General features: G+C 39.1%; 1 protein-coding gene across 1 annotated transcript in view; it reads left to right on the top strand.

Moving 5' to 3' along the window:
- Nucleotides 1-27692, top strand: part of APBB1IP (amyloid beta precursor protein binding family B member 1 interacting protein) — a 56214-nt gene that overhangs the window by 1100 nt on the left and 27422 nt on the right. Inside the window, exons 2-7 of the mRNA XM_062494203.1 lie at nucleotides 7657-7728; nucleotides 9715-9802; nucleotides 11614-11903; nucleotides 16002-16079; nucleotides 19070-19229; nucleotides 22783-22904. Coding sequence (XP_062350187.1) covers nucleotides 7657-7728; nucleotides 9715-9802; nucleotides 11614-11903; nucleotides 16002-16079; nucleotides 19070-19229; nucleotides 22783-22904 — 810 coding nt within the window. The remainder of the gene's footprint in view (nucleotides 1-7656; nucleotides 7729-9714; nucleotides 9803-11613; nucleotides 11904-16001; nucleotides 16080-19069; nucleotides 19230-22782; nucleotides 22905-27692) is intronic.

Raw genomic sequence — 27692 nt, 5'->3', positions numbered from 1 at the left:
GCTGCTGCACAAAAGTGGTGTAAATGAAGTCAGGCTTGATGTAGTCCATCTGTGTCATTAGAGACAAATGGGTGAGTCCCAGTGCTCCTGGCTGCTATACTAGTGACCTGTTCCACCTGTGCAATCTCCTAATCGTTTGTCTTCACTAAATTTACAGGGGTTGGTTTGTTTGTTCGTTTTTTATTGTAACTTTGTAAAGAATATGAATTTTGGTTAAAACTTGATGTCTGAAACAGAATGTTTAACTTTTTGCTGAAGCGCTTCAGTTCTGTTTTCTCCTGTGAGCTTTATAAGAAGACTGTTACATTTAGTTATACTTAATGCTTTGTGCAAACATTGCTTTAAAATGGAGATAATTTGGTTTGAAATATGGTATACAAATGTCTTTGGGAGGTTGAATCAATGGAGCATTACAAATAACTGAGCAGTTCTTGTTTTATTCTCAGAAAGTTCTGTTCCATCTGGGAACACACAACTGGAAAAATGCACTATCTCTTAAAGGAACATTTAATCATTGCCGTTGTCTTCTCTTTAATTTTTAAATAGCTCCTGTGGGTATTACAGATTATTCTGGTGTTTGGAGGCAAAAATAACTGATGGCTCAACATAATTATTGAGTAAATTGTGTTTTAATTGTTCATCCTAGGATTTGTGGTTATCAGTGTGTAGTATCTTCAGGCAGGGTATGATGCTTTTGAAGTGCTGGTTTATTGTGTTATTAAGTGTATTTATTACAGCGAAGTTTCATTTTTTACAGATCAGTAGTCCCTATACTTGGGCAGTGTCTAGTAGATCACACACCATAACTCATGTGTCTGTAAATCAGGTGTAACCTTGATCTTCTTTGTAATTTAGAAAGAAACTAGCACATTTGATAGGGTAACAGCTTGCACGAAAAGAGGCAACAGTATGAGCAGATGGGCCTATTGGGTGTTGTAACAAATTTAATTCAATACTGAGCCCCAATATTTCTTACAGGTGAAAAGATTTACCCAACCCACAAGATTTGCTTTTTCTGTGTTTCACCTTTCCTGTTAGAAGAAATGTCTTAAAGCAGTAAGAGGAAGAAGAGGCAGAAAGGTTTCTTTCTCTTTCTCTGCCCTAAGTGGTGAAGGGAGAGCTAGTACTTGGGAAACCTGTGGATGGAGGGATCAGCTATTGTATCCTTTTGGCCCTCCAAAATGCATGAGAAAACCACCAGTCTGGAGTACTGCTGCAGATGAGAGAAGGGGTTGCCTTGTTCAAGAGAGGCACTTGTCTTTTTTGCAGATTCATGAACACCTGAGCATTGATAAGATGATCTGGGAGCATGGATTTTCTTAAAATCATACTTATGTTTCAGAGGTTGCTTTACAGGAATGTAGCTGAATTTTGTTTTCCTTTATATTGTTAAGATATCAAGATTAAGATACCCTTATCCTTTCCTGCTCTCTTTGCAGTTTACATGGGTTTTGCTTTCTCTGAGACCATTTGTAACGTCTTTGTTTGCAGTATATCTTGATTGTTTTGTTGTAGGTCAGTCTGACCTGTTCTGATGATGACTTTTCGTGTCAGGTGCTGATCTGGGGTGAAAGTGAAAACAACACCTCTTATTTGCCTGCAGCAATATGGAAGCTTTAGCCTTCCTTTGGAAGGTCTCTAGTGACAATGGTAACATGCATCCATGCAGAGCTTCCAAAGCACTTTTTGGGCTTTGGAGGCAAGGGCTCTCCTCATCCAGCTGTAGACGTGAGCATTTGAGTCACCCAAGGTTCTGAGTCACCTTTGCAGTCTCTTACACAGAGAGATAGATACTGCTAAACCTTGCTTTGGTGGCCCAGTTTGACAGCAGCCATGAATCATGCTCTATAAAATTGTTTTCCATTCCCTTCATTATCTAAAAAGAGCTTGGGACAACCATGTCAGATGCAGATATCATAGAAATGCTACCATATGTCTTTCCATGTTTAGGAATGATCTGTGGCTCTTGGAGGAACAGACGTTTGGGGCATTTCCTTATTGTCCAACCTATTGATCCATAGCTACCCTAGGTGTCACCAGTAGAGCTGCCAGGGTAGAAGATGTATATTGTACCGTGAAAGAAAGAAACCGGGTGCTATGTTCTTCTCAAGTTTCTGCAGGAGATTTTTGGGCATCTACAGCAGCATATATGAGGTTGTGTTCCTCACACCTCTCAGTTTCAATTTTTTGTATTGCTTCTGGGTTTTGAGTGAAAAGGAAGCACAAATGATTGATCTGACTTAAAATTCTACTGTAGGAACTCATAAACTAGTTTGGTAATGATAGTTCAAAAAGTTTAGGCCTGTCATTAGTTTCAGGGACTTTCTTCCAATAAAGTGACCTTTTAGATTTGTGTCTGGCTAATTGCTCTCATATATTTTGCTGCCAGGAGCTATGCCAGCCTGCACACAGCTCTGTTTCTTCTTGTTGAACATTGATTCAACATGCTATGAATTTAGGCTCAAATAAATAAGGGCTACAGTCATTAGATGTATTAGGAATATTTTGGGGAGTAAATGCATTATGAATCCTAGAAGAACAACATTCAGTGTATATACTAAACAAATTTTTCTCTGCTGCTCTGATTAGAAATGCAAACAAAACTACATCTGATAAAAGTTTTGCACTGGATACATCTCAGTGCATTTCCATTTTTACTTTCACTCTGTATTTGCTTGTAATCTAAAGGATGTAAAAGTGTGGCATGTGCCATCAGTATTAAAGGATAAAATTCTCTGTCTGCTATCAGCAATGAGCAGACCCTGCATGGCTGATGTCACTACCAACGGAAAGCCCTCAGTTGTCCTCAGACAATCCAACTGATAAAGTAAACATTTTGGTGAAAATCTTGTCGTTGTATCTACACCTCTCAGGGAGAGTGGGGATGGAAGGGGAGCAAACCTGCCTTTAGCTGCACTGCTGGTCTATCAAGTGTAGAATCACTAGGGGACAAAATCAATCATACTGGCACTCACTGGATGCTTTTGGTGATAAAAATTGCAAATTACCTCCAGTTTTAGGCAAAATGAAGTGTCTGCCTCGAAGGCAACTGACCAGGAAAGTTAGAAAGCTCAGCAGAATTTAAACTATTGATGTCACCTCCATGTTGGCAGTGAAGCTAAACATCTGAATTGCATTATTGTATTTTGCTGGCCACTGTTTAAAGTACAAGACAGCCTCTCATTGTCATCTAAGTTCTGGACAGCAGTGTTGGGTAACAGGAAAAGAAAAAACAGGAAGGAAAACATTGCACCAACATCAACAAGCTTCAGATTATGGGAAGGAATGTGGAAACTATAAATTTCTGCTACTCAGGGTTACATTACTCTTTTGCTATTCTGTGCTACCATCATGGCACGGAATGGGGGGAAGCTAAAACTGAGGTTCTGCTACTGAGTTCTGATAACTTGTATGTCTGCAGTTGTTTATACTTGAGTAGAGCTGAAGTAGACACATTGCCAACTCAAAATGGATGAGTCTGGGTAAAGTGGTGGTTCATGAGCTCAGGGGACACACTTCCACTCAGCTTTCTGCCTTTCCCAGGAGAAGTTGTGTTGGCAGAATTGAAATATTGTTCCTGTGTGCCATTAATCTGGCACAGAATAGGGAATTGTTTCTTTTACCAGTCTGTATGAAGGCATAGGGCTGGAAATATGCCAACTTGTACCATTTTATTATGCTCAGTTTTTGCTGCCTGTATGGCTCATGATGAGAAAGTCCCCAGACTGGATGATTCTGCAGTCAATAATTCTGTGATAAAAGAAAAAGAAGACCAAAAGTGTAGCTGGATTTCTATGATGTTCTTGGACCCACAAGACGGACTGAAGCACATTGACTTGATGTGAGGATACTGTATAAAAATGAACAGAAGTGGAACTGTTTTGTTTTCTATAGAAATCATCCCCTTTGGGAGCTGACAGGAAGGTACAAAGGGCAGGTCTGGTAGACAGAAATTGCTTGCAAGCTTTCTCCTCCTTGCATATGTGCTTTACACAGGATTGCTTTTTTTCCCCCACCTTTCATAAAGGTGCTTTTAACTCACAGTTCCCCAGCTGCTTGAGTGTATTTGGAATACATTTTCTGGAGCCCGGGATCCAACCTGTGTCTGTGCAAAGTTATTCTGGAGAGGATCTTAGTGAGGAGTCTCACACCCAGCCTACATGCCTTTACTGTAGTCATAGGTTAAATGTCCTTCCTGTCCTCTTTTGGAACAAGAGCCCTTTGCTAACCCCCTCCTCTGGCCTTGAGTAACTTCTTCCTGACATACTGTGACTAAGCTTCTGGGTAGTCCCTTTTTCCTTTCAGCTTCACTTAAATGAGCCTCAGTGATCATTCAGTAATCTTGTCATCCTGCCTCACCCTAAGAACAGGACTCACAGCTGCTTCTCCCAGACCACACTCAGTAAGGGTGTTAAAGAAAAAAAGTATGTGTTTGGGGCAGTGCATGGGGGGAGAGAGGAAGGCTGGGGATGGTGGCGGATCCGTCACAAAGGTGATGCTGAGGCAGCAGCATTTGGAGGATGGCCTTACACTCAGTGTCCTGTGGAACATATGAAATGTCTGTCTGCCTCTCCCCACCCCTCTCACCCTCTCTGTCACTCTCTGAAAATGAAGTACTCAAATATCACTGAAAAAGATGGTAGTGTACTTGTGCGTAGGAGTTCCTGTAGTGTTTAAATTACTCTTATCATCTTGGCAAAACAAGTGTAAAATACAACTGCTGTTATCATTTAAGTGAAACAGTGTAGCTTTCAGGTCTATGAAATCTGGGACTTTTGGACTGATAAAGACTTTTTCCAAAATCAGTCCTCACTGCAGGTTTGTTCCTGTAAAACATGTGACATAACTCTGCATTTCCAAAATGGCAAAAAAGGGAACAAGCTTGCACCAGGTTTAGTTGTATAATTGGCATAGTTAAAATTTATGTGAAACATGAGTAGGATCTGTGAGTTTTGGGATGCTTTTATCTAACAATGTTTGTGTTTACCTCTGGGTGGGTGATTCTGAAATTAGTAGAATATGAACTCTAGTACCCCATGTTAACAACAGAGTAGGATTCTCTCTTGATTGTATTTGTCTGCCACTTTAATTTTAATCCAAAGCCAGATGTCACTCATTTTTTAACCAAAAAGGATACTTTTCAGTTGTACAGTCCTCCTGAAGCTACTAGTGTTTTAGTATGCCACTTTTATTCCCTCATGAATGGAGTTCTAGCATGTCACATCATCCCTGAGATAAATATGCAGTGTAACTTCAGCTGCAGATAAGACTACAGTTATTGGTACACCAAATTTCCCAGAAGAATAGTTAAAAAAACCTGCTTTCAGAGTTATCAGTGTGTGCAAGCTTTTTATTGGAAAACACAGCGCTTATCAATGTTAGGTAAGTACAGTGCTGGAAGCAGTCTAATTGCTTTTGATCCATTCTTTTCAAAATATGAGCTAATGTTAAAGCAGAAGAGAGTTACAGAGCCATGTCATGTAGGTAAGAAAGAGGCAAGTCAACATGCTAATTGCCAAATCTGATTGTGATTTGGAAACCTTGGGGTGAGCTACCATTTCTGTTTATCACTCCAAAACTTCAATTTCCATTCTTAGTATCTACTAGAATTAGTAACTAATTGGATTATGTTCCTCTAGACTGAAGTCTGCAGAGCCAGATGTTCTCTTGTACTTTACTTCATAAAAGTGGGCCTAAATGTCTGTTAAGGACTTTTTACTATGTGATAAAATAGCTGGCTAAGGAGCTTCCATCCTGCCTCACTCAGGTATATAAGAGGTGTGTGTAGTATGACGTTTTTCTTGACATCTAACTGTAAAACGACTGTCAGGAACCTTAGATCTATTTCAGATCTGCAGTCAATGTGGCCAGAAGGTTATTCCCAGCAGTGACAAGCATAATTTGCTTCAGAAGGAGGCAAGAAATCTTGTGCTGGAAGGCATGATGTAACATTTCATGTCTGTCATGAAAGCTTTACTCTTCAAATTTGTCGAGGCTTTATTTTAGGTCTTAAAACATGAGGTTCATCATCCTTGCCTGAAGTTCTGTGCAATACTAGCACGTCTAGCTACAACTGCATGTAGAGAAAACCAACTCCTCAGCTTGCTTACTCACCAGTTTTGATGATGAGCTTCACAGTTACACAATAACTGGAACATTTTCCCTGGAACAGTTATTTCGACTTTCATTTACTATTCCATTGATTTTGTGTTGTAAGTTAGGGTGAAATGGTGCCTCAGTAACTTTCCCCTGGGATATAGTGCATTTTTTTAGTCACTCTAGTTTCATATCTGTTTTCTGTGACAATCAGTTACCCTCTTTTCTGCTTTTCACTTTATGGTGGCACTCTCTCACTTTCATCATGCTTCCCTAGTTTTCTTCCTTTTTCTGTCTTTGCTGTGGGATGATCTACTTTGTGTAGTCTGTAGTACACAAGGGTGAATCTCTGATTTGAGCAGTTTACTCATCAGGCTACTGCTGTGTCTCTCTAAAATATTGAAGATTTCTTCATTCCACTCCAGAGAGCATTTAAGCATTAAGCAATAGCAGGAAGTTGCAATGCTGTTAGTGGTTGTCTGGGTAGTCAGTGTTCGTTTCGGCGGTCCTGGTACTCTGACACACACTGTAGTGCAGACTAGACCTGTCCCTCTGTGACATGGGGAGAGCTCGCAGAGGTCGCACAGAGGTCGCCTCTGCAGCCACGCCGCCCCCCCGCCCCCCCCAAGTCTTGTCACAAAATCCAATATGGTGCACACAAACCCAGAAAACTGATAGAACTACTTACACATTTAAAGTTTGGCCCTAGTTTGAACCCTGGTTTTATGTGTCCAGTATCACAGTTCTCAATCCTTTGCCATAAATAAAATGTTTCTAGTTCTTTTCTCTGGTAGCATTCCATTGCAGACACCCATTTACACTGCTTCTTTCCTTTCAAAGGAACAGATTTTTGAGCAAGGAGATTATTACAGAGGCTGTGTCTTCCCCATGGCTCAGCACCACTGGTGTGTGATCCTGTCCTCACACTGCCCTCTTGCAACAAGTGCTGCCGTTGACTGTCATGTAGCATGTACCCATTTTTCTTGTCTCAGTGTGCTTCCTCAGATCTCCTGAGATTTGGTAAGACTGGAGCTCTCTCAGTGCAGTAATAATTGAAAGAAAAACGGGAAAATATTGAGCCAAAATGTTGGTCACGTACCTAACCATAACCTGGTTTTGCACTAGATAACACCCAATAAACTCCTAAGCCAAAGAAAGAAGGCTTTCAGGATGAAGTATTTAGGAATTTCTCAACATCAGATTTTGTTTACCTCTCTATCTCTTACAGGCTGCATTTTTTTTTAATGTTTAAGATACAACCATGGTTTATTAGCTGGTGACTTCATATGAAATGTAAATGATGAAAGGAGGTTGTTGGAACTTCTGATGAACACAGATCTGGAGCATGTGTTTTAGCACATACAGGATAAGGTTTCTGAACTGTTAGTGACTAGTTCTAAGTTGTAGATTCAGATTTTCGTGAGTCATGAGCAGTTGTTTTAAAGTTATTTGTGAACACAATATAAAAGAACATTGTGTATCCTGGTTTACACCATTGCTGGCTTTGAAATGAACTGAAATGAACTTCTTGTTTGTGGTTTTTTTTTTTTTTTATTTCAGATGGAGCAAACCTGTAATGATATAGATGAAATGTTCAGCAATTTACTTGGGGAGATGGACATGCTGACTCAGGTAGATAATATTTTTTCCTTTCAAGATTAGAAAAATTAGCTATTATGTGTTAGATGAAGGAGGGAACTTTTCTACATTTTTCATGCACTTCCACTCTGAATAAATACAGTTACATTATTGTAGTAAACCTTCAGCTGAATTTCTCTGCTTTACAGTTAAAACAAGTGGCCCAAAGAATAAGGTAATATCAGTACAGGGTATGCTGCTAAAGGGACCTAGATGCTTGTGAAAGACATTTTCTGAAAAAAAAGCCCAGCCCAGCAATTTAAATTCCTCTGGACTTGGTCCAAAGAAATTAAAGGATTCTGTGAAAACAGGAAGAGTTTGAGTCTGAATATTCAGGTATGAATGCTTAGCATACATGTGTAAATGGGCTGTAGCCTGAGTGTCAAATGTGAACTTTGGAAATGAAGGCAACGTTTTGAATATATGTTTAAAGGATTCTTTAAATATGGCAAAATATTAAGATGCAGTGAGGGTGGCATTCAAGAATTCATGGAGATGTTATTCCCAATGCAGAATACATTCTTGAGAGTATAAAACAGCTTGAGCCTTTTTCTAAAGCTGTAATCATTGAATACTTCCTGCAAAAGCTGATGGAAGGAGAATTTTTGTTTCTAAAAAAAAAAAACCTGCAAAGGGAATAAATTTGTTGTATTTTAATAAATGCATGATTAAAAACAGTGAAGTTGTCATCTTGAATGCATGAGTTTTGTTACAGCCTCTGTTTTAAGGGGGTCTTTCATCTTGGTGAATCCCAATGCTTGACAAATTAAATACCTATAATTCTGAGGCACAGAATAGAAATTGTGTTTAAACTGGGTGAAAGCCAAGATTTCACATGGCATTAGCTGTCAAAACACAATATCTTGTCCCTCAGTAGCCTTTCTGCTCTTCAGGGCTTTTTGTAAACATGCATATTTATTTTATATATATGGGGGGGTTTATGGTAATCACATTTCATTATTATGCCTTCAAAAGAACAAATGGCTGCTTGTGATGAATTTTACCTCCTCAGACTGGGCACAGCAGTGTTACAAGTGCAGGTGGTGCAAAGAGTGTGAGTCTCTTGTATGTGTGCTCCCTGGTGCAGTACTGGGTGGGACAGAGTGTTCCTGAGAGTGACACAGGCTTCCCCTCCTCTCTAAAGTTCTGGCATCACCTCTCACATCAGCATTGTACAGGAAAAGGAGGTAGGGGTGTCTGAAAGCCTGAAGACTTTAATTTAACTGAACTGGATCTATTAAGTACCTCAGATTCTCAACTTTCTAAACAAGGCTGTAGATAGTTTTTTCACACTTTTTCACTAGTCTGTCTGTTCCTAAAGCAAGTGTAAATGATAGAAATGCACAGAGATACCTCTACGTGGTATAACAGGGCTGAAAAAGAAATTCAAATTCAGAATTGTCCTTTTCTGCCACAAACTAGGAATTCTCTGTTTACACAGATTTGCAGTTTACATTGCAACAGCATGGGGTTGTGCTTGTTGTATTTGGGTTTGGGTTTTTTTCAAACAGTTGGAGAAAGCAACAGCTAGGTTTCATTTATATTGGTAAATAAAGCACTCTGGAATGAAAATGGCACTGTGGCTCAAATGTGTGCACAACTAAACTCTTTCTATACCCCCCTTCAAAAAAACCCAAGAAAGCTAAAAATCAGTCTGGCTTTGCCCACTGTCTCGATTAGAAACAGTCCAGTTCCCTGCTGTTCCCCACACCAAGCCCAGGTGTTGCCTGACAGGAGTTGCTGCCAGCAACATTGGATAGAGAAGCATGGAAAACCCTTGCCATGATTGTGAGACAGTGTTTGAATTCTTTTCCTGGCCCTAGTTAGTTTACCAGTCCAGCATTATCTCAGAAACCAGTGTGTATCATTCTATTCTTGAAGAAGAATTTGTTTCTTTAGATAAATTCAGGTAATCTATTTTCAAATGTTTCTGTATGTAATTATATCATCAAATACCCATTTTTTCTTCTACCTTAACAGAGTTTAGGAGTGGAGACCGTACCACCTCCATGCCCCAAAGTGTCCAATGATGAATTTAGCTTCACAGTTGGTTTTAAAGATTTAAATGGTAAGTAATCGAATGGACTCTTTCATTCCTTTTACGCTTGTTTAAAATACTTTGCAGCAGCAAAGGAGAAGAAAATCTTTACATACCCTTGATCAAAACTCCAAACCAAACAAAAGAACTCTGTTTTGCTGGAGGGGGAGGTATATTGTTGTGTCTCAATTTAGGAAACTTCAAAGGGAATAATTTTTTGGGGATTGCTAAATTTAAATAGAAGTCAGACTTCTAAAAATGTTTGAGTGTAGAGGAAAACAAAAATGAGAAGTTTCCCAAATACCTTTCTAAAATGTAACCTTTTTAATGTAAAGATTAATGTAAAGATTAATGTAAAGATTTAGCTTGGTGGAAGACAGAGTTCCTCAGTGTGATGTCAGAGATGCCTAAGTATTTCTGTCCAGTGGAAGCATCAGCTTCAGCTGCTTCCACTTTTCAGTGCTATTTCTCATTTTGATTTGCACTGTCACTTTTGCGTGTACAGCTGCTTGCTGAGGCTGTATGGCAAAACAAGGGGATTTATCTGAGTTTGAAGTAAGAACCCCTCCTTTCATTTTGTTTGTGATTGGTTTTTTTTGTTGGCTGTATATTTGTTTTTGGGGTTTTTTGACTGAGGGCTGGTTGTTTGCATTAATCTGAGTTGGTGTTAACCTCTGGTTTTGTCCCAGGATCAATTCCCTGTTGGGCTTCCTAAAAACTCATTAAAGTGGGTAGAGCTATGTTAATAGAGAGGATCATAAGCCAACTTTCCCACTGTAAAAAAAAGGCTATTAAATGCTATATTTGCATAACAGGGAGAGCAGAGTAAACTGAGATGGCCTAGTGGCATGTTCACACTTAGTCTCATAAATGACTATTCTTCATTGGACTATATTAGCATTTTTATCTGATTCAGTGCTCTCTATCCCTCTCAAAATCTCACTTAAAAGTTTTCCCAATTTGTGATTTATTTCTTAACTGGACTCTTTAGAGAGATTGAAACCACTGACTCTGTTCAATCGTAAAGAACCCTTCTCTTCTAGAAAGCTGAATGATCCTACAGGGTTTTGCTCCACAGTATCTCTTAACACCATGGCTAGTTCAAACAACCACAAATTACATGTGAAGTTCTGGTACAGGATTTTATCTTATACTCTGTCAGAGTAGAAAACAGAAAGAAAAAGTTACAGTGTTTCTATCTGGTTCTAAGATGCTTTTAAAAGAGACTTTCTTGATTGGTCTATGCTTAAAGGATCCTCAAAAGTGTGTGTGATGTACCACCCATGTGGTATGTCACAGATCACACAATTACTGATGTGCTACAGATGATACCATGCAGTTTCTTGGGTCTTAATTTTCTTTGATTCTGCTTCATTTTAATTTTAGAGTAGTAGAATCGTAATAATATATGAAAATATTCTTGATCTAGACCTCAGTTTGTTGTGTGCTGTTCCAGAACTTCTTAAGCATTTATGTATGCACTTACAGCCTAGTGGGAGCTCATGGAATTTCTGACATTCCTGTCACTAAGCGTGTACCCAGTAACCTTGCTGGATCAGGGCCATGTTTTGTAGCATCATAAGGGTCTGAGACTATAGCACTGGAACGGAAGCTTCCTGTCCTGTTTAGTTTGTATTCATAGAGTTCCTTGTACTCTGAACTTCAGTTTGACCAGATTAATGGCTGTTCCGAAAGCACATTTGTTTCTTGAACCCGTGTAAAATGTTGTTTCCTTTCCCATAACCCTCTAACCATGCCTTCTGAATTTAGTCTCTGCTGAACTGGAAACAGTACTTTGCATTGCACTTGCTCTCTGACACATTTTGTGGTTTTCTTTACAGAATCACTAAATGCCCTGGAGGACAAAGACCTGGATGCTTTAATGGCTGATCTTGTAGCAGACCTTAATGATGTTGAACAGAAAACTTTACAAGCCCAGAAAACTTCTTCTTGCAACCAGCAAAGTACAGTCACTCAGCCTTCAACAGGCTTGAATAGTGACATTTATTCTAAAGTAAGTCCCTATGTTATCATTACTGGAGGACAGTTTGGGGATGATTTGCCCCCTCCACCTCCAGACCCTGAACCAGAACTTCCACCACCACCGCCTCCTCCAGAGCCAGTTACTCAGGTAAGTCTGGGTAGAACCTTATTCTGACCGTTTACTAGCTCTTGTCATTTTGCAAGTGGTATTTGGCACTAGAACACCAGTGGATCTCCCAGGTAGATACATCTTGGGAAGGTTCTGCAATGATGAAACATGCATGAGCTCTGGAGTGAAATTTCTACAGTTGTGGCCTCAGCAGTTTCTGCCTGTTCCTTGACCGATTGCCCATTCCTTCATCTTTCTAATCATCATTTTGATAGACCAATATGGGCATAATAATTTCTAATAGTTTATTGTAACAGAAAATCTATCACTGATTTTTTTCAAGAAGCACTGCTCAGTTAATATCTGCCTATAGAGAGTTTGCTTTTGGCATCAGTGCAAAGTGTGGTAAATGATCTCCACTTTGTGAAGATGTCACTATGTGTGTTCATTACAGTCTGTGCTGTTTGTACTGATGAGAAAATTCTGTGGACGTTTCCCAGCTCCATCCCTGGCCTAAGTGATTTCTTGCAATTTCTTGAAAACTGTTCAGTTGTGTAAAACTCAACATTTGCTAGGTGACCAGGTGGAGGGACAAGCACAAGAAGTGCCTCTCCTAGTCCTAACACGCTCTTCTTGGTCTTGCCTTTGAAAGGAAATAATGAAGACTAGTTGCAATAGGGGACAAATGCTCTTAGGAGGTGCCAAAGTTATCAGTGGGTAACTATTTATAACTATTTATAAACAACTGACTTACCTGTATCTAAAATTACAGACTTAGCACAACCTCCTCCTTGTTTGTGTTTCTTGCAGAGCTGTTTTAACAAGTGAAATAAAATGTGATATTTGTAGTATTTTTTTGATATGCAGTTGTGGAAAGGTAGATAATGTGAGAATTCTCTGTCACAACCCTGTGAGGAGAAAGCATTAAAAAAGTGATGCAGCCCCCCAAAAAGTGAATCTGAAATCATGAAATACACAAATATATCTCTTTCAGTATTCATGTTCACAGTAACTATGATTGAGAGAAGATGTTTACATTTAGGGAGTATGAAAATATTTTAGGGAACATGAAATGTATCAGTCAGTTTTGCTTAAAACTGTGGTCAATTCATTGCTGTGTAAAAGCCCACAAGAACTGCATATGAATCACCTCAGCGTCACTGTTGCCCTTGTGCTTGGAATCATACAGCAGAAATATTCAGCAAAAGGAACAGAAAATTGGATAGGAAGATTGGATATGTCTGATGATCTAAAAAGTGGTTCACTGGATTAAGCTTCGTTTGATGCATAGGACCTTTCAACACTGTTTGAAGAATGACACTCATAAACATATGGGAGGAGCTTGGCCATTTTTCTGCATCTCAAAAGTCACTTCTTCCTCAGTTGAACTATTCATCTCAGACTGATCTCTAATGATATTCCCTGGTCTCTTTCCAGATTCAGGGAGTGTCAGAGGTGAACAGGTTCTAGAAGCATTTCTGAGGAATATAGTGACAATATTTTATTTCCTCATTGAGGCATTGGTTCAGCTTTTTCCTGCAGTTCTTTGCCTCATTTCATGATACAGGTTGTATTCAAGTACTAATGGCATACCCACTGTGGCTTACTGTCCACAAAAATGTCCACAGGGCTGTTACACAGGTTACAGTGTGAATGATGGAGGTAATAACAATTTAAAATTAATATGGAAAGAATTGATTTCAAATTAATATTCATTGTCTTGATTAGTATTTGTTTTGATGTGACATCTCTGCTCAGTAGGATTAAATTCAGCTGTAAGTGGAATGTGTTTTGTGTCATGGAAGTCCACATTCCTGTTAGCCAGGATTCTTGATAAGAGTTTCTTGATCCAATCAAGGCTGAAGGGGTGTTTTACACTTCTGGTTATTCACAGTCAAATCAGTCAAGTGTTAGTAATTTCCAATGCCACCGTGATATTAAGACCTTATTTTCTAACCTTTAGGTGTGCCAAAATAAAGAAGTACGGCCTTTCTTTCAGGGAAGCACAGAGCTGACTCAGAAGTTTTCATCAACTCTGACATTTCTTTTTAAAACTGCCCTTAAGCTAAATAAGGCTTCTTCATTTTCTATTGGCATGATGACTTTATGTGCTTTTGTTTAAAAATCCAGAAACCGTGATGATGATATTGTAGTGGGAAAATAAATACTGTAGCTTGTCAAAGCATTTCTCTAACACTGCTAAGATTTTACACCTGGTAGTTTATTTCCTTTCTCTGCATTAAGTCAAAGCTTATGAAACCATGAAGGCCGTCAGGTGAGAGCTCTGTTGCATAGATTTATACAGTGTGTGAACTCTGTTCAACACAAGTCACATGCAGGTGAAGCCTGAATTATACCTGCCTACAGTTTTCATCAGAAAGCCTGCCCACACCACGCTCAGCCGCTTTGGTGAAGATGCTTTTCCTGCTTGCTGCAAAGAGGTGGTAAGGGGAGGGCCCCAGCGTGAAAGGCTGTGTGCCTTTCCCTCTGCACAAGTCAGCTTTACTGCAGCAGTCACCTTTGTGCAACTGCTTGTGTTCAACTACAGAGGCTTTTTTTGGATTCTCTAAGTTAAGCACTGCTGACCTATAGCAATGCAAGTTTCCACACCTGCAGAGAAAAAAAAAAAAACAAGATATTTTTAACTGATTGCGTGGTATTTATAGTGGAGAATTTGATAACAGGAAACATACTTGAAGCAGTGATAAAACAAAAGATATTTAGTTCAGCTGGAGGAATGTCAGTCAGGAGTACTTTAGCTACTATTGAACATGCCTCAAAACTTTTCATGAATAAGATAACCTTCTTTCTATGATTGCATTTTCTCTCAGTAACAGGGGAGTGATGGCAGTACTTAGTTAGGCTTAGTTTCTTGCAAGTGCATCTTCCATGAATTGCAGCCAGTTGTCTTGGTGCAAAGACCACTAAAAATTATGACTTCAAGATAGCAAATGGAGGCTGAAGGTAACAGAAATCTTGTGTGGAAGCAGGACAGGAATCTTCTCTCACAGTCCTTGACTGGAAACTGGTAGCTTGTGAGTAGTATAGCGCAAAATCCTACCACTTTTAAACAAAGAACACTGTGAAAGTAAGAGAGCAATAGGGACAACAAAAATCAGCAGAGAGGCAAAAAAGTAAAGACAAGACAGTCTTCAGTAGAGGCAACAGGGATGTTAACTTGGAAAGAAACTGTACCCTCTAGTAGTACTGGAGGAGCCTAAGGAAGCCCCAGGACCTACAGTCACTTGCTCTCCAAAATGTGCTTTTCCAACTCCAAATGTGACCAGAGGAGACTTCTGGAAGAGAGATGGCATAAAGGAACTGTCCCAGTCTATACAGCAGTCACAGAGGCAGCGCTATGCACTGGCATTTGGTACACACAGCAAAAATTCTCAACACCTAGGGAGCCAGATTACAAATGTCATTGATATTAAGAGAGAGGCATGATATTGATAGAGCTGCTTTGTAAAAGGAGAGCTGGGTGATACTGAGATTTTTGGGATTCTTACTGTGGAATGAACTTGTGTGCTCCCTCTAACTGTCTCTGTGTTAATATGAATAGATCCATTTGTAGAATAAAAAGTCGTGGTATCATCCAATTAATGGAGGTGTTCCTCTCCATAAGTATCTCTGCAGTAAGAGATCATATGTGGCAGGTCAAAGAATTTGAGTAAATTGATGTACTGAACATGGGGTATAAAATTCTAAGTGGTGTAATTGCAAGCCAAAATTTCAGTAAAATTCTACAAATTCTAGTTCTCTTACCTTAATGAGAAGTGAGTTCTCTTCCAAGCAGTGGCATCCACAATGCTATTTCACTCAGGCTGGATCTTCCTTCATCTTCTCTTTTGTATCAGCTGTACATACAGAAGCATAGAAGGGTCCAGTTTTCAGGCATTCCTCTAGCATTTGAGGAACAGATCATGAGCAACAGCAGGGAGCATTGGGCTTGTAAATAAAAGCTTTGGCTGAAGAATATTAGGTCAAGGAAAGCTGGAGGTTATCTGTATGTATGAAGTTACCTGTGACAATCTTTATCTTCAGGATATAAATATCAAGAAACAGCCCTTTTCAAGTGAATGTAAATTGCTGAGATTATTTAACATGAAATATACCAAATATCTTGTGTCTTTTCAGGAAGAACTAGAAGCAAAGGCTAAAGCTGACAAGATTAAACTTGCATTGGAGAAACTGAAGGAAGCCAAAGTTAAAAAGGTGAGCTGTAAAATAGTAAATGCCACCATAAGAGCTAGCACCTAAGTATCTGTTAACATTCTTTTTAATAATAAATTTCTTACTAAAATTACTAGGCTTTTCCATATTTTATCTGTAAAGATACTCTCTGGAGCTCTCGTCATCCACCTCAAGGGAAGTAAGTGAGAATGCTATCTCCAAGGGACTTACGTTTTAGAGGACTTGGAAAGCACTGCCTGTTTTTCTTTGTTTTTCAGTGTTGGGGCAAAACCCACTGTTCTGATGAGTTGCTTTAGAGAAAGCAGAGTGTACATGAAAATGTTGCTTGCTTATGCTTTGCTGATTCCAGGAGTATTAAACTTTTCTTTATAGTGGATGTGGATTTAGCTAATCTCTATTAAATTAATGAGGGTCTTCTTGCTAAATCTTTTCACAGCAGCGTAGTAATGTACAAGCATAATAGAAATTATTTTAGACCAACAAATTAGAAAGCTTCTAGCCAGTGTCTGCACTGTTCTGAAGTGTGCCAGTAATTATGTCTACTCATCCTAAACTAGTGTTGCATCTGAACTCAGCAGAAGCTGCAGGTGTTCAGTAAATATGAATAATGGATGTTAACTGAAAAACAGTCATGACCTTTCAGTCTTGCTCAAAGAGAATGGGAACTGGAATGGAATGGAGCCTGCAGAGCTTCCAGAAAGAATGGAAGCTTCCAGTAAATTTGGGGATGTCCAGACTTGAGATGGTTCCCACAGAACACTTTATGTTCATGTACAAATGCTCCTTCTGAGATAATGTCCTGGGAGGATTTCACCAGTGTTGATTTTGTAGACCCCTGTAACTAAAGTTATGACTGTTCACTGGTCACCCTCTTTTCCTTGTAGTGTTAACAGTTCTCCTATGGGAGACTTTCTTTTCCCCAACTTTTGTTCCTCCCCTGAATATTTGGAACCATGTGGCAGAAGTAAGGTTCAATCTTGTGACTGTGTCACTATAATGAAATTACTGTGCCATTCTTGGATTCTAAATTGACTAAATATTGCCAAGAAAACTGGTTTTCACTCTTCTACTAAAAGCAGAGGGCAGGGATGATGATGAAATGCAAGCTCACAGCCTTGGACTTCAGGAGAGCAGACTTCAGTTTCTTCAAAGATCTGCTTGGAAGAGTCCCATGTGGGACTTCCAGGTGGGAAGAAAGGATCAAGAAAGCAGGTTAATATTTAAAGATCACCTCCTTCAAACTCAAGAGAGTTCTATCCCAATGGAAGATGATCAAAAAGTATTGTGAAGTTGATCAGGAATATCTCCTGTGAGGAAAGGCTGAGATTACCTAGGGAAGAGAGGGGTCTGTGTGGTAGTTGTCTATCTCCAGAAAAACCTCAAGAGAGGGTACAAAGAGAATGGAGCTGGGCTCTCTTCAGTGCTGCCCAGTGGCGGGACCAGAGGAAATGGGCACAACCGAAACACAGGGAGCGCTCTGAACACCAGGAAACATTTCTTCACTGTGAGCTTAGGTGAGCCTGGCAGGTGGTGGAGTCTCCTTCCTTGGAAATGATAACAAACCATCTGGGCAAGGTCCTGGCCATCAGTCTCTAGGTAGCCCTGCTTGCCCAGGCAACTGGATTGGATGACCACCAGAGGTCCCTTCCAATCTCAGCTGTTTTGTGATTCTGTGAAGGTAGAAGCTACATGCATGTTTCTGAGCAGTCGGTTATAACCAGACAAAAATCCCCTTTCGCCTTAAACATGTTAGATTGTGCACATACAACACTTATTTTTCTCTCTAACCTGCACTATTGCTCAGCTACTTATTTTACAGAAGATTCTTCTTACAAGGATTGGAATCAAACAAGTTCATGGCTTTTGTTACATTTGGTTTTACTTTTCAGAGACAATGTAGATTTTCGCTTGAGGATCATAACTTTCTACTTGACCTTTTACACAGATTGTCTCTGCAGAACCAAAGCCTCTTATGCACACATTTTAAAATAAAGAGCTATTTAAACAAGACTACATGGAAAGTCCTCATAAATCACCAGCAATGTATGGACCTTGCAGAGAATTATTCTACTCTTTTCAGTACTAATGGAGCATTTTAAGTACTTTCTTATAATGTATTTCCAGTTCTTTATCACATTTTATGTACTTCAGCATTTTCTTGCATTGTTCCTCTCTGAAGAAAGTTCACTCTGTTTCTTGTTTAACAAGTACTTCACTATATAAAGAAGTAACGAGTATCTTAGGTTAATTCGGTCAATGTTAGTAACTCATGACGGGAAGAGGAGGGGCACTCACTGATTTTTTTCTCTGTGCTGGCCAGTGACAAGACCTGAGGGAATGGCCTGGAACAGGCCCTCCAGGGAAGTGGTCACAGCACCAAACCTGACAGAGTTGAAGAAGCATTTGGACAATGCTCTCAGGCACATTCTGTGACTCTTGGGATTGTCCTGTGCAGGACCAGGAGTTGGACTTGATGATCCTGATGGGTCCCTTCCAACTCAGCATATTCTGTGAACTCATCTGTTTTCTTACTGATGACTGTTGGACTATGGCCTATCTTAATACAATCCAATTTCAGGTTATTCTGTTGGCATGGCAAGATTCTTCCATTCTTTTTCTATTTAAAAAAAAGTTTTCCACATTCGTAGCTTACATTAAGAACCCTCTGTCCTTCTGTACTTGGTTTCCCTATCAAGCGTTTTCCTTAATTGCACGTGTAGTAGATTTAGAGAAGAGATTAACTTCTGCTTTTTCTTCATAGCAATTTCACCTTTCCTGAAGTCATGCACAGGACAAGGCTCAATTTTATTTTTAGAGAAAAGATCTTTATTTTGGTGTCCTTATAATGTGAAAACTTCGGAGCTGTTTTATTCTCTCAGCTTGCTGTGGGACAAGATGCCTTTGAATCAGTAATAACCTTCAGCCTTTATCTTTCTTATCTGTGTTAGCAGATTCAGATGAGTCTTTTTCTTGCTTTGGAAATTAACTGACTCTTCTGACTTTGTTCTCAGCTTGTTATCAAGGTGCACATGCACGATAACAGCACAAAGTCTCTAATGGTGGATGAGCGTCAGGTGGCACGGGATGTTTTAGACAATCTCTTTGAGAAAACCCACTGTGACTGCAATGTCGACTGGTGTCTGTATGAGATATACCCAGAGCTGCAGATTGGTAAGTTGTGTAGTGACACAGCAAAGAGATAGAGGACTGGTGATCTTGAAAAAACAGGTAAATGTTGTTAATCTTGAAAAGATAGTAACATTTCTCCTGTCTATGTGTCCCCTGGCATTGGTACATCACATTCTAAGATGAGGGATGCTGCAGGAATATATTTGGTCTGTTCATACTGTAGAATGAGCCCATTCAGCTGTGCTGTGCCCTGCAGAAGGCTCTTTGCTTTTCACCATTTCCATTATTTTATTTTCCACAAATTGAAGGAGCCATGTGAATTTCAAGGTGATGACAAACCCAGACAGACCAATACTCAAATCCACTTTTTGAAGAGAGGATGCAGTGCTGGAATGCTGTCAGCAGGCACGCATTACATACTGGCCAAACAAATGTCATTAAACAAGACTCTGTGAAAAGTGTTTCAGTCATTTCTAATGGTTTTCATTTGTGGTCTTCATTTTCTTCAGTGTAGCTGTGCACAGAATACTGCTCTGTGTTGAGACTGCAGCTCTGCTGATGGTCAGTTATGATTTATGGAGTAATTAACCTGGCCGCCAGGTCCTAGGAAACAGCTGTGCAAAACGTAGAAATTGTTCTGTGCAACACAGTGAGTCTTGTTTTAAAAATGCTTCAAGGTTTATTTCATTAAGAACAGAGTATTCTCTAATTGTGAAATATTTCAGAATCTTTTTATTTTCCAGATGGTAAAGATATTGACATCAAAAGAAGGAAAATTGCTACAACTTTCTTTCAGAGTCACATTTGACCTAGAGAAATGTGGAATTGTCAAATTCCAGCCTTTAACATTCTCAGTTTACAGTCTCCCAGCAGAGATGTGAAAATTCACAAATAAAGTAAAATATAAATATTGCACTTTAAAAGAGCCCCAGGTGTAGTCATTCTGCTAAAGCAAATGATAGAAATTTGAAAATAACTGGAAAAAAACCTGACTGGTCATGAGCGAGGAGATGCTCATCTGCTTTTAAGAGTGGTGCAGAAATTTGCTGCCAATCTGTTCTTGCTGCTTGATTGAGATAATGCTGCTGCATTCTTTTGTACCTGTTTGTCTTAACTAGGGAAAGACTGGAAATGTCATTTGACCCTAGAAATCTGATAAGAGTCACTGAACAATTTTGGAATGTTTTCCTATCTTATAAAGTTGCTCCCTTTTTGTCCACTGTGACTCGGGCAGATGTCTGAATGTAAGGATGACAGCACATAAACATATTGTTTTCTGAATCTCCATAGTCATTAAGAAGAATGTACTTGTGTTTCTTCATAATCTGGATACATATTTGAATTTCCCATCATGCAATTAAAACTGAAAATATCATGGAGACAGTTTGCTACAAACATTGGGGTTAATGGTTAGAATTGTTTTTGTAAAAATTACTTGTGCTACTTTAGTCCCAGCTAATGCTAGATGATTTTGGTTAATGTTAGGTATTGGTATAGTGAGGAATTACTCTCATAATGAATAAAAATTATTTAAAAAGCCAGGACAGAAGAAAAGTACCAAAGGAAATAAACTTGTATCTGGTTCAAGAAAAAAGGAAAAATCTATTAATTCCTGATACAGTGATCTATTACCAGGTGCTGAGGATGGAGCCTTTTTGTTTGCAGAAGGCAGTTTCAATATGAATGGAATGGTACATGTTATTTCTTCTGCTTCCAATGCACAGCAGCATGCAGTTAATTTTGTTCAAAATCAGAACAGTGGGAGCCCTTCTTTATTTTCACCAGTATAATTCTTGGCTGCTCTAGATGGCTTTATTGCTATCAGCACAAAGACAGAACTTTTCTGAAATTCCTCTTTCTGCCTGCTTTCCACATTAGTATTAAAGAGAATAAAATTACATTTACTTTAAGAAGCAAGTCTAAACAGCAAATATTTCTTGCTGAACTGAAGGTCCAAGCTACTTTTGTATCACAAGATCCTTGACAGGTTGTCTTACATATATGGTTATTTTGAAATACTATCATTGTAAATAAAATAAACTACAGTTTAAAATTAAGTACATGTTAAATATTGCAATCTCAGTAGTGAGAAGGTGATGTAACACTGGGCTGTATGTACCAGCATCTATTTTGCAATAAAGACTACTAAAGTCTTATAATAGGCATCCAGATTTGACTTTTTTAAAGTAAAAGTAATTATTAAAAAGACCTTCCTGAGGATGATAAAATCACATTTTTCATACAAGAAAATTCTGGTGAATCAAATGAGTGAACAAAAATAGATGTGCCAAAAAATTGGTGTTACTGTCTGAGAATTGTTTTGTGCCTATCTTAAACTATAAGGTATTGTTCATGCTTCAAACCATTCACAGGGTTTTATATAGTACTTTCTATTTCCAGTGCACTGCAGAAATTCCAGTTGCTAAATGAAGAGTGTTATGTTGTTGGTGTTAAAAGTTACCATGTGCATGTGAATGGGTCTTGAAGATAAGGTCATTCTGTGAATTCAATTAATTCACAAGATATAGGTTGGATGGGATGTACTAAACCCTTGTAAAAAGTAACAGATGTTAAAGAAAGCCTACAAAATGTGTGCTGTTACCTCCTCTGATGCTAGGCCAGTCTGGGCCATTGGAAGATGTGACCACCAGACCACAGAAATGGGAGTATGGCTGTTCCCAGGAAACCGCCAAAATCCTACTGAAAATTTGAGTTGGGAGAATTTCCTATCCCAGTACTGAATTTATAGAAAAGTGCAGGTTGGGACCCTCCAAAATGACTTTTCCTTTAAAAGGAGTTTTATGTTACTGTTGAGCAATCTTATTTAAATGAAACTGAAATGGAAGAGATCAGAGTTACCTAATCTCAGCACACCCTGTGGCTTTCCTGGGTGGAAGATGGGGATTCAGAGCAGATCAGGAGGGGATAGAGCTGACATTAGGTCTCTCACATCCCTGGTAAGGTTTTCAACTACAGAGATGCTGAGTGAACCAGTACATCTTGATATCAGTTCTTAGTCTATCTTTGTATTTTCTCTGTTTTTCTATTTGTGGTTTTAAATACAGTTGCTTGAAACCAAACATTTTCAGTGCATAGAATTCTTTGTGCTGACAAGAAGCAAATCTTCACTGTAAAAGAAGTAAAGCAAAAGGACAAATTTTTACAATTTTTTCCAATTCATTAGCCAAAGTTTATGTATACCCCTTTTCCCACCCCCCCCAAACTGCATTACTGCAAACCTCAAAAAAAAAACAAAAGCAGAAAGCCATGAAAAACATGAGTGTAACAATCTGCTCCTGGTGGGTCACTGCTTCCATCCCTTGCAGTCTTCAAGAAACAGCACAAAGATGCAGGGGGAATCCAGGAGCATGGCACAGATACATAAGGCATCTTCTGTAGCTGCTTTGCCCTTCCACGTGACACAATTTCATGTGGGTTTTGCACCCATCTGTGCAGTGGAAAAGACTGCTGGACAGTCCAGCCCTGAGTGAGTGAACATCAGATAATGATTACATTCTTACACAGGAATTTCTGCAGCCTCAGGAGAGGGCAGAAACAGTTTGAATGTCTTACATTATCTTCTCTGTCTCTCCAGAAAGGTTTTTTGAAGACCATGAAAATGTTGTTGAAGTGTTATCTGATTGGACTCGAGACACTGAGAATAAGATTATGTTTTTGGAAAAAAGTCAGAAATATGCTTTATTTAAAAATCCCCAGGTAAGTAAGCTGACATGGTATTTGGGTAAGAGTCTAAACTAAGGTCATTTAGTCTCCAGGCTGCCTATTGCATTAATAATTTGCTTTCAGCTCTGTGAGTTCAGAGAAAGCAAAACTTGTATTTTCAACCAAAAAACTCATCAGGATGTTGAATGCAAGGACTTAAAAATTAGTGTTTTCTGCTTTTTTTCTGATACTATTTTAGAGTCCTATCTGTAGAGGTAAAAACTGAAGCATGTAGTTCATCTCCAGTACAAGCTACTGCTTGGATACAGCTCTTAGAACTGGGTGAGATGACACAGCTCTAAAAACCTGGCCTTTGTTATTACTATAGCTTCTCCATTATTTCTGCTGATCAGTATCAACATTGCCTTGAAGGCCCAGTTTTTGCCAGTTATTCGTGCAATTTCATAAAGGAGATTTGCTGGATTTTGTTTATACTGAAGAGAAGAATTGGGTTATCAGTAAATTGTATACATTAACTTCATAAAGAAGGTTCTGCACACCGAATTACATCAAATTATTCAGATAGGTGTATACACAAATTGTTTTATTTCTTGTGTTAGGTAGTCAAACCTGTATGTACAAACATCCTGGGACATACAGTTGCTGGATTCTGGGGCACAAGATCATTTCCCCATGTCGGCTGACTGTTAGCTCACTGAGCATGTGGTTTGTTCCTGTGGGCTACAAGAGAAAAATGAGCAATTCAGCATTGCCCAAAACAATGAGTCAAAGATGTAATTTGGCAGCAAATCTCACAAGCTGCTCATTAGGAAGTTATTTTTTATAGAATGAGCCTGTGGAAATATAAAACCTGTGGAAAAGAAGTTTCCTTCAGTGACATAAATATCCACAGTCAGGGAAGGAAAACTTATCCGCTGTGTACATGGATTAATGTTGATTTTTAATATGAAAAGTCAAAGCCAAGTTTAGAAATACAATATGATGGCTCAAAATCTCTTCCTTACTAGAGCACATAAACCTACCCAGCAGCAGAGGTTCAACTCCACATTTGATTCATACTGTATTGTTGTTTAGGTAAGCTGCTTAGAGCAAGGCTCTGAACCTCAAACAAGAGATGAATATTGCATTTTGGTTGCAATGAAATTTAGAAATAAATGTGACCTAAACCAAACCAAAGTGTAGTTCTGTCCTCATGTCTTAGCTGGATCTGGACAAGCCTGCAGTTTTGAGCTTTAGCCCCTCTGTGATAAGCTCTAGAACGAACAGTCTGGGTAAACTGCATCATTTGTGACTATCACACTATTGAAATACTTTGCCAGTAATAAAGTCTGACCATCTGTCAGGCATGGTAAACTCAAACACTGTGACCGGGGAAAATAGTACTGTCATATCAGCACTTCGTGGCAGAAAGTAACGCGTACTGTACAGAGCTCACACTAAATACTGAGACATGGTAAAGACACGATCTGCAGTGAGTCCCTGAAAAGGTAAACCAAGCAGAAATGCTGAGCTTGGGGGGTAGGGTGTATGACTGCCTAGCTAACCACTTACAGAAATTATGGTGTAACCAATGGGAAAGTGAAATCTTGTCCACTGAGACTGTGTGCTCAGTATATTCAGCCTCCTTCTAGCTCAGTCAAGGCTGCCATGTAAAACTCATTTAGGGAGTACACAAATTGCAGAATGCTTTTTCTGATGCACCCAGTGGTGCTCATGCCACAGAAGTAATTCCTTGTTTGTTTTATTTCATACTCATTCTGTTAGAAGGGTTTTGTGGAGATCTCACCGTTTTTAAACTTGCAGTTACTGTTCTGGGAAAAAAAGAGGCAAATTCCAAAGGTGGCCAGGTGCCTACAGTTAATTCTTAGACAAATCAGTGACACAAAATTTTCATCACAAAATTTTCATCACAATTAAGTTCTTTAAAAAAGTCTCATAAAGATTGGCAGATGCCTTCCTAAAACATGTGGATCTCTGAAGAAGGTCTGTGACCTGTACCAATGTTTATTGTTTCTTTCTGTGAAATAGTTATAGACCGATTTAACAACAATTACTTAAAAGTGTTTCATTTTCTAAGGGGGCATTGAGGTTCTGAAATGTAGGATTTATTCTCTATGTGCTGGCAATATGTTGCTCAGTTAATGCTCATGGCTTTTTTTAAAAAAGATTGTCATTATTGTCATGCAGCACTTGGTAGTTTTTCTGCAGCTTTGTTTATGAAATAATTTTTTTTAAGTGTTTGGAATACCTTTTAGACATTGCTCCTGTAAAATTCTCAGGTGTCCCCCTCGCCAAGAAGAAGGTACATTTTTGCCCTCTTCTCACTGTGATATAATGGACCCTGCAGGGAACTTGCAATAAAAGACTGTTCCATGAATGTCATCAGTGACTCATCTGCAGAGAGGGAACATCACAAGTCTGTGACTAAAGAGTGAAACAAAAATACATACTGCTCATGGGCAAATAAAGAGAACCTTTATAACATTGGAAAGGTGATGCTTTGTTGTATGGTTGAGTGATGCTGGTTTTCTCTTGAAAGCAAAGGTTTTCAGGTCTCAACACCTCTTTTTAAAAAACTCCAAGAATAATTCTGAGCTAAAAGATACTATAAAAAGAAGAAAAATGAAGGAAAATTATTGTTTTCAAGGTGTAGCTGAATCTAAACTCCTTGCTGGAGATGTTGGTCATGCTCTTAGAGCGCTGTATTTTACTTCCGTTTGCATGAACTTCCATTTCCTGTGTTTTTCTTTTGATAAAATCAAACAGTGCAGGCAATGCCGCCTGCGTGTGCTCTTGTTTGTTTGTTTTCTTACTACTGGACAGTATTTATGAAAATTTTTGAAAGTCTGTACAGTGAGTACTTTATGCTTCTGCCAAAATGTATGTAAACCAAAAGCTAGAGGTACACCTTCCAATGGAGAGCCCATACACTGAATTGATATTTTATTTCTTCTGAAGGGCAAGAGTTCTCAGCAGCATCAGAAGGAGGTGGAGTAAAGCTTTGTAATGTCTTTTGTAACAAGACAGCTGTAGCACGTTTCATGTTTCAATATTCATCTACTGTCCACCAGGTGATACTTGTTTTTCACCAGCTTGGCCACATTAATGAATCAAGGTTTTCCTTTTGTCTCCATGGTTACCAAGTGATGAAAACGTAAAAGTGTGACAGGGAACCTGGCTGCTGAGTATGCTGGCAAAAGTCCAAAGGAGTAGAAGTGAGAAAAGGGAGGTGTTTTTCACTGGACCCCCATTGTTTAGTAATCTTAATTTCCTCTCTTTTTTGGGGTTTCAAAAGAGCTTTGCCTTTAGTTTAATGTATTTTTTTACTTTTATGATATTCAGAGCAATTATAGGTATCTTCCAATATTTTTAATGTGCAGTTTTCTAGGGGACACACCATGACATGAGTTGTGGATATGACCTTGTTCTGGTTTTTTTTCTGCACAAACCATGCTGCATTGAGTAACAGTTGCAAAGATCTCAAATGGGATGTGGGCTGGCCAGTTCTTGCATCATATTGGGTGCAGGTTGGATGAGCATAAGCAGCCAGCCCATTGCTCAAAGAAGCTAGTCATGAGTATGAAGCAGCTGCCTTGTTTTATGCACACTGTTTGATCTGTGCTGTTGTGGATTTTTCAGATCTTCTGGAAAATCAGTTTCAAGAGCTTGAATGCAAAAATACAACCTAAGTTGGAGGAGGAGGCATGCTGTCCTGGAGCACCTGTTTTTTGCCAGGCAGCAAGAAGTTGCTGCTGTATTCCCACTTGGGTGGATCTGTTTATGAAAAAAGTGAAAGGTGTGAAAGAGGTGCTATTTCTTTTAGGAAATTCATTTTTTGAGTATAGAGACATAAACAACAATCAGTGAGTTGGATAGTGCAGTAGTTAAGTACATGTTTCTATCATGATCCAGGTTTGCTCTGCTTGCATGCCAATGCAGATGTTCCTGGACACTACTGAAAACACTTTCTGTCTTCCACTGTTTGAGGCTTATACAGTGCAGACAGATACAGCCTGATTTTTTTTTTACTTGCCTTTCCACACAAAAGGAGAAGGCTGTGTTCCTAAGTGGAAAAGTTGTATGCAGACTTGTCTTTTGAATGTAAGAAATAGTTAATTCTCAAATCTGTAGATATATGTAGAAAGCTGCCCTGCAGCTACATCTTGTCCCATTAATGACCTGACATTCCAAACCAAACATGCATTTCCCAGTGGTGTCCTCACACAGGAAAGAGCTTGCCTTTTGTCATGACCTTTGACTGCTGGACTTGAAATGACCTCTTTTGGACACATGTGGTTTGCCTCCTCTAGGATGAATGCTTCTGATCAAGAAAAGAAGACCACACAATGGTGAAACAAGTGCAGTGTTCAGTCTGCTCCCCAGGTTTTTAGCCACTGACAAATAATAAGTACAATGTACTTCCAGATTTCACAAGAGAGACATAAATCAGTAATAAATGAAGTGTGTGTTGACAGGTGAAAGGCAACAGTGTACATCTGTATAACATTGGGTTACATGACAGAGCCCCATTTCCCTAATGAAAAAGCTGTGGCATGAGATCCAGCATGGGTATCCTTACAATCTTTCTCTCTTTACAATTGATTATGTCAGTACAGGGTGGTCTGGGCTTCTGCTAAATAAATGCCAGATGCCTGAATGTGAATCAGTTGTAGTCAGAGGAGCTTTGTTTTTGTATTATCAGTCCACAGGAGGCTGACTATGTCAGATGGATGCTCTTTCCACTAGCAGTAAAGTTGATGAGCCAAACCTTGTTGAGACAGTGATAAGGTGTACTTACCTTGATAAATCTTCATTGTGTAT

Source organism: Cinclus cinclus, chromosome 1 (assembly GCF_963662255.1).
Source record: "Cinclus cinclus chromosome 1, bCinCin1.1, whole genome shotgun sequence".
Classification (NCBI taxonomy): Eukaryota; Metazoa; Chordata; class Aves; order Passeriformes; family Cinclidae; genus Cinclus; species Cinclus cinclus.
This window is presented reverse-complemented; position numbering and strand designations above follow the sequence as displayed.